The following is a 12,588-nucleotide window of genomic DNA, read 5'->3' as shown; positions in this document are numbered from 1 at the left end:
AATGATATCGTTATAAAGATCTGTCCTTTCCAATTTGCCTGGATCATTGTGGTATAAAAGATTGATGTCTTAAAAAGCTTTATAAAAGCATATCTAAGTGGTAATATATAGTATTTTTAAAGAAAACAAATACCATATGCAAAAAGATTTTAGTGTCAAAACATTCTCTTCTAAACTTAAACATAAAGGTCTTTTTCACCCAGCAGAATCTATCACTCCAATTAACAAACATTTCTATGGATTTACTATGATTTGAAAAATCTACTCAGTTTAGTCCATGAATCGTCCTGTTTCAATCAGCAGAATGGAGAGAAAAAGACTGTCAGCCTTTTCGTGGTTTCCTCTTCTCCGTGATTTATAATCCAAACAATGACCAAATATTTTGTTTAAAGAAGCTGGTTAAGTACTACAGTTAAAAAGAGATACTAGTAACTCAAACTCTTTTAAACTTGGAAGATTTTTCCCCTCTGGAATGTCAAATTAATGAGGTTGTACTATAAAGAACTTGCTGCAAGACAGGTGATAATTATTTCAGACTTAAAAATTTTCTGGCCAGTGCTTCAACTCAGATGGAGAGGAGGTGCAAATGAGTTGCCTGTAGCTATAGGCACTAATCTTTGGATCGAATGTTTGGCAGGTTACAGGATGGTGGATAAATTGCCATCCTGGGCTTTTGCATTGTTTGATAAATGTTTCAGCATCAAGAAATTTTAACCTAACTACCTGCCTAAAATAAAATTTTTATGGAGCACTACTCTAATTTTTGTCATCTTTTCCAAATGTCAGATGAGCGGATATTTCCTGAAAATGACGGTCCTGTTCCCCATTTGGTGTCTAGAAGACAGTCTTTACTTCTGGATGATGACTCTGGCAACACCTCACACCTATGGCTAGAAGCCAGCAAGGAAAGTGAACAGGATCAACAGGCAGAGGAAACCCAGATCATTCCAAAGGACATTTTCACTTTTTCATCAAGACCACGGTCAGCACCTCATGGAAAGACTCAGAATATGTCCCCAGAGGAGGTCCCATTTCCTTTGGATAGAAAAGAAAATAACAGTGTGACAAGGAGTGACACCCAATTGGAGGATGATTTTTATGGTGGTGACAGCAGCGAAGAGGTATGCTGCTTGATGAGTGAAGTCGTCTTTTAAAGCACAGTTGTTCCATTAGCTCCAATAAGCACTAAAACTAGTTGAAATGAAAGAGGGGAGATAAACTGCTATTTATAAAAATGCAACAGATTTCTATGTCAGTCAACAATTGCATCAGGTTGTTATGGTAACTCTAAACTGCTGCCTTTTTTTTTTTTTTTTTTAGTTAACAGCCAATTTCATTTTTAATTATGGAAACCAATTTTGGGGTTGTTTTTGTTTTTCCATTTTAATCTTTGTCTCACAGAATAAGAAATAACATGCAGTTTAGTTATTATATATGATAGCAAGACCAGTAAAACATTGAGAACACATTGTTCTAGATCTCTGGGGAAATTGTGTTGCAGTTGCTAAGCATTTTGAATTGATGGTTTTCTGGCTTCCTTACTCCCATGCCATCTTTTCACCTTAGACCTATTAGGACTCATTATTTTCCATATGGTCCCAGAATTTCAGGAGTTGTGCCAATTAAAGTTTAGATAATGAATCATGAATTAGTGCTGGGACTTGGCTTACAGGAGGTTTTCTGTTTGGAATCACTTAGAATACAAATATGTCTTATAAATTAGTAAATTCATAAAAAGTTTTTAAAAACTTATTAAAAATTGAACTGAATATAGTTTGGAAATATTTGTTTAATACTTAATTTATTATGATAACTTTTTCCCCATATGACATGAATTCATGTGTGAAATTTCTTTGACTTTATTCTTAATGGTAGCCAATCATATTTTATGGAAATAATTATTTTAAAAACAGAATACTGTCAAGTTGAGTGTTAGTAAAAATATATACAAATAATTTCTATATAGAAATTAGAGAAATGAAAAATTATTTTTATGTGTGCCTACAAAACTTTGCACAAAAACAATAACTGGTTAAGAATCCTCCTTTGGACAGTGGGATGTAGAAAAAGTCCATAGCTTCAACCTTTGGGGCCAGTTGAGGATATAGGGGGATTGTTTAGGCAGTAATTATGGCTTTTTGCAACTTTTAATGAGTTTCTTCAGCAAGGTACACGAAGGATCCTTTTTTCACAATAACTTTGTTTCTGAGTTTAATGAAACAAATGGTAATACCAAACATAAATCTACTACAAACTCCTTTATACATGAATAGTACATTTGATGCCAGCGTTTTAAATGTTACTGTTGGATGCAACTGTCCCTTTCACTCTTAATAGCATAAGCTATAAAAACTGTTAAAATGGACATTTGTCTTCAGCACTTGGTAATGTCCCCATCCCAGCTGTTAATTCTTCCATGGTATAAATTGGCTAATCTGATCAATTAATTTATACCATTTTATTAATGGGATAGCTCGCTCCCTTCCCATGTTCACGGCACCATCTTTCTTACCTAACCCAAAAGAATTACTATACTAGTGGAAACTTAATGGCAGGTGGAAAGTGGTAGTTCTCTGGAAAACTATGAAGGAAGTATTATGGGGAACTGCCCTTTAAATAACACCACAGGAGGAACTTACATCTTCCATTAAGGAATGATAAGCCTTGAGAAGAGCTTTCTGGGAAAATGAAGAATACCAGCTCTGAATATATTAATTTGGTATCTTTTACTATAGCTACTCTACTTCTGACATCCTTTAGTGTTTATTATGCAAACATGTATTTAGTACCAACTATATAAAATTAAAAACAAATTTGTCATGCATTATCCAAGCTTTTGCCGGCATAGCTATCTGGTCATTCCTGTGCCATTGCCATCAGGATTACAAGTAGCATATGGCTATAGTCTATGATGCGACCATCTCATTGCTAACACCTGTCCTGGCCCACCTTTAGTCAGAGCCCACTAAGAGTAGCAGCCAAAGGGAGGGACAGAAGCCTTGCCATGCTACCAAGCTTTGGCGTTTGCTGTTAGAGAGACTAACAGGATACAAACTAAGATACAAAAATAGGACCAACAATAATGCTATTATATTTAAACAAGTTCTAGAATTTGTAATGATCTCTTCTTGGCCAAATTTGTTTTATTCTTCTTCTTTTTTTATTTTTTGGTGATTTCTTTTTCTGTAGGATAACTTCTCCAATTTATTACTTGTATAAATCAATGGGAAATTGGATTATGCATTTATAATGTTTACTTACATATAGTCTGAAGAAAGCTCAGTTTAGTTAATTGTAGCATCCTTATTAGTTGCATTATTTTGGAATATTATATCCATATCATTATGTAATTATATTTAAGGAAAACATAATGTGTCATGTTGTAAATAAAGGTAGATAAATATAATTACTCAATTATATTACTTATGCTTAAAGTTTATAACTTGTAATTAAAAGACTTTATTTGATGTTAGACCACTGGGTATTTTTTAAAGGGAAATTAGATGTATTTAGTAGCATATAAACTAGGCAAAATCAAATCATGTTATTGGCCGGGTGTGGTGGCTCACGCCTGTAATCCTAGCACTCTGGGAGGCCGAGGTGGGTGGATCGCTCAAGGTCAGGAGTTCGAGACTAGCCTGAGCAAGAGTGAGACCCTGTCTCTACTAAAAATAGAAATTATCTGGTCAAATCATGTTATTACGATAGAAGAAAAGTACACTAGTAAAAACTAATTAAAATAAGCTTTTAGTGATATATTGTTTTGGGGGGGGGGTTATTTCAAAATATTAAGGTGGCACAAATGTTTTTGGTTAGATGGCTCTCATTTAGAATGCTTGAGTCTTGGCTATAGGTGTGCCCATCACCCAAATAGTGTTCATTGTAGCCATTAGGTATGTTTTTGCCCCCACCTCCTTCTCCCTCCCCCCTGCTTTGATTGTCACTGAGTTTTACTTCCCTCTGCATATGTGTGCTCGTCAGTTAGTTCCAATTTAATAATGAGGACATGTGGTGTCTTTTTTCCATTCTTGAGATGCTGCACTTAGGAGAATGGTCTCCAATTCCATCCAAATTGTTGCAAAAGGCATTAATTCATCCTTTTCTATGGCTGAGTAGTACTCTATGGTATACATATACCACATTTGAATTGATGGGTACTTGGGTTGATTCCACATTTTTGCAATTGTGAATTGTGCTGCAGTAAACATTTCAGCGCAAGTATCTTTTTGATAGAAAGACTTCTTTTCCTTTTTTTTTCTTTTTTTCTGCAGTCCCACCAACTGTGTATAAGCATAGCTTTCTCTCTGCATCCATGCCAGTTTTTGGACTTTTTAATAAAAGCCATTCTAACAGGGGTGACTTGATATCTCACTGTGGTTTTAATTTGCATTTCCCTGATGATTAGTAATGTTGAGCATTTTTTCATATGTTTATTGGCTGTTTGTCTATCATCTTTTGAAAAGCTTCTATTCATGTCTTTTACCCACTTTTTAATGGGGTTTTGGGGTTTTTTTCCTTGCTGATTTTCTTGAGTTAATTGTAGATTCCGGTTATTAGCCCTTTATTGAATGTATAGCTTGCGAATATTTTCTCCCATTCTGTAGGTTGCCTGTTTGCTCTGTTGATTGTTTCCTTAGTTGTGCAGACGCTTTTTAGTTTAATAAAATCCCATTTATTTATTTTTGTTGTTGCTGTGATTGCCATTGGGGTCTTATTCATAAATTCTTCACTTAGGCCAATATCTAGAAGAGTTTTTCCTACATCTTCTAGAATTCTTATGATTTCTTGCCTTACATTTAAGACTACTATCCATCTTGAGTTAATTTTTGCAAGCGGTGAGAGATAGGGGTCCTGTTTCATTCTTCTGCATGTGGCTATCCAATTTTCCCAGCAACATTTATTGAATAGGGCTTCTTTTCCTCAGTGTACGTTGTTGTATGCATTGTCAGAGATCAGTTAGCTGTAGGTAAGTGTTTTTATATCTGGCTCTTCTATTTTTTGTTCCATTGGTCGATGTCTCTATTTTTGTACCAATACCATGCTGTTTTGATTACTACAGCCTTATAGTATAGTTTGAAGTCTGGTAATGTGGTACCTCCAGATTCATTGTTTTTGTTTAAGACTGCTTGGCTATTTGGGCTCTTTTCTGGTTCTAAACGAAGCTTAGAATTTTCTAATCTGTGAAGTATGACGTTGGTATTTTGAGGGGGATTGCATTGAATATTAAATCACTTGGGGTAGTATGGACATTTTAACAATGTTGATTCTGCCAATCCATGATATGTTTTTCCATTTGTTTGTATACTCTAGGATTTGTTCCTTCAGTGTTTTCGTGATTCTCCTTGTAGCGATCTTTCACATCCTCGCTTAAGTATGTTCCTAGGTATATTATTTTCCTTGTAGCTATTGTGAGTGGTATAGAGTCTTTGATTTGACCCTCAGCCTGACTATTATTGGAATATAGAAATGCTACTGATTTATGTACATGGATTTTTGTATCATGAGACTTTGCTGAATTTATTTATCAATTTCAGGAGTCTCTTGGTGGAGTCTTTGAGGTTTTCTGGGTACAAGATAATCCTGCCAGCGAAGAGCAATACTTTGACCTACTCTTTCCCAATTTGCATACCCTTTATTTCTTTCTCTTACCTGATTTCTCTGGCTAGGACTTCCAGCACTATGTTGAATAGTAGTGGTGACAGTGGCCGCCCTTGTCTTGTTCTAGTTCTTAGGGGTAATGTTTTCAACTTTTCCTCATTCAGTATGATGCTTTCTAGAGGTTTGGCATATATGGCTTTTATAATTTTGAGATGTGTTCCTTCTATACCTAATTTGTTGAGAGTTTTTATCATGAAACGGTGCTGAATTTTGTCAAATGTTTTTTTCTGTATCTATAGAAATGATCACATGGTCTTTGTTTTTGCTTCTCTTTATATGGTGAATCAAATTTATTGATTTGCATATGTTGAACCATTCTTGCATCCCTGGGATGAAGCCCACTTGGTCCTGATGGATTACTTTTTTGATGTGCTGTTGAATTTCATTTGCTAGTATTTTGTTGAGGATTTTCGCATCTATATTTATAAGGGATATTGGTCTGTAGTTTTCTGTTTTTGTTGTGTCCTCTCCTGGCTTTGGTATCAAGGTGATACTGGCTTCCTAGAAAGAGTTGGGGAAAATTGCCTCCTCCTCAATATTATGGAATAATTTCTGTAGTATGGCTACTGACTTTTCTTGGTAGATCTGGTAGAATTCGGCTGTGAAACCATCAGGTCCAGAGCTTTCTTGTTGTGTGAAGGGTTTTTTTCTTTAATTACTGCTTGATCTCACTGCTCGTTATTGGTCTGTTCAGGAGTGCTATTTCCTCCTGATTGAGTCTTTGGAGGTTGTGTTTTTCCACTTTCCAAGGAATTTTTCCATTATCTCTACATTTTCTAGTTTATGTGCATAGAGATTTTTGTAATATTTATGGATGATATTTTATATTTCTGTGGTATCAGTTGTAATGTCTCCATTTTCCTTTCTGATTGAGCTTATTTGGGTCCTTTCTCTTCTGTTCTTGGTTAATCTAGCAAGAGGTCTGTTGATTTTACTTATCTTTTCAAATAACCAACTTTTTGTTTCATTGATCCTTTGTATTATTTTTTTGGTTTCCATTTCATTTAGTTCTGCTGTGACCTTCTTTGCTTCTTTTCTTCAGCTGGCTTTGGGTCCAGTTTGTTCTTCCATTTCTAGTTCCTTGAGGTGTGACTTTAGGTTGTTAATTTGTGATCTTTCTATCTTTTTCATGTAGGCATTTAAGGCTATGAATTTTATCCTGAGGAATATTTTTGCTGTGTCATATAGATTTTGATAACTTGTGTCCCCATTGAAAAAACAAAGAATCTTTTGACTTCCATCTTAATTCCATTATTGACCCAATAATTATTCAGCAGCAGGTTGTTTAATTTCCGTGACTTTGTGTAGTCTTGCATTTCTCTTGTGATTGATTTCAAGTTTTATTCTGCTGTGGTCGGAGAAGATACATGGTATGATTTCAGTTTTTTTCAATCTGTTGAGACCTGTTTTGTGTCCTAAGATACGCTCAATCTTGGAGAATGTTCCATGTGCTGATAAGAAGAATGTATATTCAGTAGTTTTAGGGTAGAGTGTTTTGTAAATTTCTGTTAGGTTCATTTGATTTAGAGTCCAGTGTAAGTCCATTGTTTATTTATTTTCTGCTTTGATGATTTGTCAAGCTTTGACAATGGTGTGTTAATGTCCCCAGCTTATTACGATGATGCTATTTATTTATTTATTTATTTTGCTTAGCTCTAGTAAAATTTGCTTTATATATCTGGGAACTCTTGTGTTAGGTGCATATATATTTAGAATTGTTATGTCTTCTTGTTGAATTCTCCCTTTAACATTACATAATGACCCTCTTTTTCTTCCTCTACCCTTGTTTGCTTAAAGTAAATTTTATCTGATATGAGAATGGCTACACCTGCTCTCTTTTGATTTCCGTTTGTGTGGAATCTTTTTTTCCATCCTTTCATGTTGAGTCTGTGTGCATCATTTTGGTTTAGATGTATTTTCTGGAGACAGCAGATACTTGGGTTGTGTTTTTTCATCCATTCAGCTAGCCTATATCTTTTAAGAGGAGCATTCAGACTGTTAACATTAAGTAATAGACTTGATATATGGGATGTTGATCATGTTGTTCATCCTGTTGGTAGTACTTTATTGCTTTGTTTTCCCTCTTGTGCTATTGTTTTATACAAGTTGTGAGTTTTGGGGATTTTTTGGGTAATTTTACACTGGTGGGTATCTGTTGTGCTGATTCATGTGTAATGCTGTTCTGAGTATTTCCTGCAGGGCAGTTCTGGTCATGGCAAATCCCACAGTTTTTGCTATCTGGAAAAGACTTATTTTCTCCATCGATTATGTAACTTAGTTTTGCAGGATACAAAATTCTAGACTGGCAGTTGTTCCCTTCTGGCTTGTAAGGTTTCCACTGAGAAGTCTCCAGTTATCCTGATAGGTTTTCTTTTGTAGGTTATTTGTTGCTTTCATCTTGCTGCTTGCAGAATTTTCTCCTTCATTTTGACTTTGGCCAGGTTGATTACTATGTGTCTTAGCGATGTCCTATTTGCTATGAATCTTCCCAGGGTTTGATGTCCATCTTGTATCTGTATGTCTGAAACTCTGGTGTTACCAGAGAATTTTTCCTCAATAATTCCCTCAAATAGGTTTTTCATTCAGGCTCTTTCTTCTCCCTCAGGGATACCTACAATTCGAATGTTAGTTCACTTCACATAGTCCCTCCTCCCTCAGGGATACCTACAATTCAAATGTTAGTTCACTTCACATAGTTCCATACCATACCTCTCTCCATACCTCTCTCAGTGATTGCTTAGACTATTTTATACTTTTCTGTGCCTCTTTGCATGACTGGGTTATCTCGAGAGCCTTTTCTTCAAGCTCTGAGATTCTTCCTTCTCCTTGGTTTAATCTGTTGTTCAAGCTTTTTGCTGTGTTTGAAGTTCCCTAAATGACTCTTTCATTTCTTTAAGTTCTGTTATTTCCTTTCTTATGTTTTTATGTTTTCTAGCTCTTTAGCAACCTTTTTATTGATTTCCTGAAATTTTGGAGAGCTTCTTTTTGTTGGTTTTCAACTTTCTCTTCAATTCCATTCATCTTGTTTGCCATCCATATTCTGAATTCCATTCCTGTCATTTTGGCAATTTCCTTGTGGTTGGAGTTTACTGCTGTATCTCCATTGTGTTCCCTTGTGGGTGTTGAACTATTTTGTTCCTTCATGTTGCCAGGGTTCTTTTGCTGGGTTTCTTCTCATCTGGCTCCTCTTCTCTCAGCTCTCTCAGAAGAATAGGATTGCAGGGCACCTATTCTCCTTTGCTGTGAATTCTCCTGTTAAGGGAAGGGGAGGACCCTAGATGGAGCTTTTGTGTTGTACTCTGGAATGTTGACCCATCAGGGGAGAGATTGGTGCACTGAGAGCCTGTAGTACAACTGTTCTGTTTTAACCTGCTCCCTTCTGATTGTCACAGTTCAAGCTAGTGCTGGATGATCTTTGTGTGGATTGGAGGGACATTCTCCAGCTCATTGGAAGTTCACAGTGGGGGCTGGTTACAACCCTCTCCTTGGCAGCTGTTGCACGAGATTGCTCTGGCTGGGATCACCTAGCAGAGGTGACAGTGGCAGGGAGTGAGTCTATTTAAGTAGTGGTCATAGATGACCAGGCTGTGGACATTTGCTCAAACCAAGTCCAGAACTAATGGCTGCTCAAGGCTGAGGGGTCCTTAGTGAAGTGTTGGACCTTGGGAGGTTCCATTGGCCCAGTGACAGTAGTGGGGACTCAGTGGTGGTGTCTTGGGGCCTAGCCTCAACTCTGGAATCTCAGGGCTGGTGTTTCAGGTGGAGTGGGGTCTCTGGTGTTACAGGGGCAGAGCATCGGGCTCGGGCACAGCTACAACTTCAGAGCTGGCTCTGGGGATTATGGGAGTAGAGCTGCACATATGGAGGGCTGTTCTGCCAGTGTACAGACTGCTGATGCCCAATCATGCAGTCAGGGATTTGTCTCAGCAGCCCAGGGACCATAAAGGAAGACCAGAGCTGTTGGTCGGCCACAGGCCTCCAGCCATGGTTCTCCCTCCACACCTAGGACCTGCTGAGGTTGTCTCCCAAGACTACTTAGGTGGTACCTGTGGCATTTAAGGCTTAGATCCCATGCAGGGGAGGAGGCATGCTCAGCCCCTAGTCACAGGGGGAGCTTCTGTTCTTTCTGTTCCCTCCCCAGTCTGCCAGGGACAATGCAGGCTATTGCTGGAAGGCTGAGTCCTGAGCAGACCTGGCTTCATGCACCAGAGCAATCAGGATGGTGTTGGTTACAGAAATGCATGATTGGAAGCCACAAGATCTCTCTTGCACCTGTTCTTTGGTGCAATGTCTCTGCACAGACTCTGAGCAGCTCTCTGAACAGCCCAGAGGTCTGCAGTGGATGAGGGAGGCCCTTCACAGCTTGAGATACCTGTGACTTTTATTCTTCTCCTAAAAAACAGTGCTCACTTGGGTTGCTTCTATTCTATTGTCTTCCCCTCTTCCCAGCAGTGTGAATTGTATTGGGACCCCTAACTTAATCTCTGAGTTGGTGGGTGGTGCTCGTGAGTAAGAATCGGCCACAACCTGTTTGAGTCAGTAGATGCTGTAATGAGCAGTTGTTCTCCCTGTCAGTGGTTGATGCTTGCAGGAAAAACCCAACTGCAGAGATGTTGTTTTGTGCCTGTAATAGGCTTTATTCCCTTAGGAGAAGCACTTGAATGCCCCAGGCAGCAGGAAGGGCCCTGTGGCTCCCAGGGGATTGCTTGTTCTCCACCACAAGTGAGGTGTGTTGGGGAGCAAGGCTGGGCGTGGTTAGGTTGGGGGAGCCTGAAAGGCTCTGCAAAGTCTTGGCAGGGCTCAAGGGTCATATCCCAAGACCCTGGGAGAGGGGCCAAAGCAGCATGTCTGAACTGGAAAGTCTGTTTGCAAATGGTCACCCAAATGTGCTGGTTGGCAGCAATGGCGAGGTGGGCTGGGAACTTCATGCCAAGGGACCCGCCCTAGTCTGACTTTCCTGTGGGGAAATGGGATGGGCACTCCAGCAGATGGCCGCAGCTGGGAACCCCCCATTGTACTCTCGCATCAGTTCTGTCCACGTGGGGCTCCATAGCCTCCCAAGTCAAGTTCTCATATCTCTCCCTTGTGTCCCCTAGCAGCCCACTCCAGTCCTTGGGGCACAGGATCCTGCCTTCATGTCTGACCCACTGGCATGCATGTCCAGGGCAGGCACCCCTGGGTCCACTGCAGGTCCTCTAGGGGGAAGGTGTGGGCCCCACTCATAACGTAGGTGATGAGAGGCAGCCGCTCCCAAAATTCTCAATCTGCCCTCCTGGCTGCAGTTGGGGTGATGGGGGGGAGCCGGGGGAGGAAAAGAGTATGAATGGAAGATAGGCAGGACCCCGACTCCTCCAGTCCCTCTCCCTGGAAGGAACCCTGCACAGAATGTCCAAGATTTGGGATCACGCTAGTTCTCCACACAATTCAGTGTTGCAGCAGCACTTGGGTTCGTAAGGGAGGAAAAGCTTCCAAACAATTCAGTAGCCCACTGATTACTGAAGGTGTGTGGGAAGGAGAAATGAGATCCCCCTTACCCTTCACTGTCCTCCAAGCCTCTCTGGGTTAGATCTTCACCAATATCTTTTCTCCTTTTTCCTTTTCCTGTTCTGCTTCGCAATTTCCCTCGTTAAAGTCCCTGGCAGGCTCCAGCTCTTCTTTCTCTGAACCTTACCTGAGCTGTGCCCATTCCCCCCTCTCCTTTGTCTGAAACTCTTTCTTCCCTCTGGGACAGGACGCTCTGGCAAGCGATGTCTCTAGTTGGCCATCTTGCTCTCTTTCTGGATACATTGTCTTTGTAATTTAAGTTGCTAGTAATTAATTCACAGCTGAGGTCTTCGTATGAGAGCCTCAAAAGTATGGAATTTTTTGCATGCGCTCTTGTCTCACTCTTCACTTTAATGTATATTTTATTCCGTAGGCAGCCATATGTACTAGTATTCCTCTTAATTTTGAAGTTGTTCTTACTTGAAAAGCACACTATAGAAATAATATTTCTTGGTAAACCATAAAATCAAGACTACCATGTAAAACAAATTATCTTAGGAAAGCTATTAAAATAGAGTGCCTTTCACATTATTTCAGCATCTGAAAGAAACAAAGCATGCTAACTGTTATTGTCTCTATTTTGTATTTTATGTTATTCCAACCAGGCTTTCAGTATATATGTGTGGATTGCAACTTGAAATAGTTAGCTTTACATTATTTTATCATTCCTGTAATTTAATTTTTCATCTAGAAATACTGTCATTTTCCCCCCAAACTCTGCTGTGTTACACATACTGAAGCAGATATTTGCAAGGCCAGCTAATTTGTCTTGAATAACAGTCCAAACTGGAATATTTGGGCCCCACGAATTATCCATATTTGGACATGAAGACTGCCTATAGTGTTTAGATTAGCTAGAAAGCTTTCATGTCTTCTCTCCGTCTAAGTCTGTGGAAGCCTACAAAGGACAAATGGACAAACAACAGATTTAAGTGACTGTTTTAATCCTCCATCCCAGCTTTCCCAGTGTTGTTGCTTTCAAGGCATTTTTTAGCACTCAGTAGTTAAGATATTTCATTTTATATTTTTTCCTGATAGCATATATTACTATATTATGCTTTAAACCACTCACCCCTACATACTTGACTAATGATTTTTAATTGCTTTCTCACACACACTTACATACACACAATGGAAAGGATATTTAGTCCCCATGAGGGTTCTTACATTTCTGTGTAGCCTTTAAATACTTTTAAATGTCAGTTTATGTGTTGGAAAAAAATAGAAGGACTCTAGTTTGAGTACATTGCCTTGCATTTTATTCCTGTATATTATGAAGTATAACATAACATATTCTCTAGACCTACCAGGAAAATTTAATATTTATTCTGTATAAATAATCCTTTTAGGCTGTTCATATCCAGATGTCTTTATTAGTATCTGTTG

The 12,588-nt window shown here is 38.8% G+C and overlaps 1 protein-coding gene across 2 annotated transcripts in view; it reads left to right on the top strand.

The window, feature by feature from the left end:
- CFAP20DC (CFAP20 domain containing) overlaps positions 1–12,588 on the top strand; it is a 252,338-nt gene that overhangs the window by 152,889 nt on the left and 86,861 nt on the right. For both annotated transcript variants that reach the window (XM_069473756.1, XM_069473755.1), the window contains one exon: positions 787–1,121. In XM_069473756.1, the coding sequence (XP_069329857.1) occupies positions 787–1,121 (335 nt within the window). The remainder of the gene's footprint in view (positions 1–786; positions 1,122–12,588) is intronic.

This window comes from Eulemur rufifrons, chromosome 7, assembly GCF_041146395.1.
Source record: "Eulemur rufifrons isolate Redbay chromosome 7, OSU_ERuf_1, whole genome shotgun sequence".
Taxonomy (NCBI): domain Eukaryota; kingdom Metazoa; phylum Chordata; class Mammalia; order Primates; family Lemuridae; genus Eulemur; species Eulemur rufifrons.
This window is presented reverse-complemented; position numbering and strand designations above follow the sequence as displayed.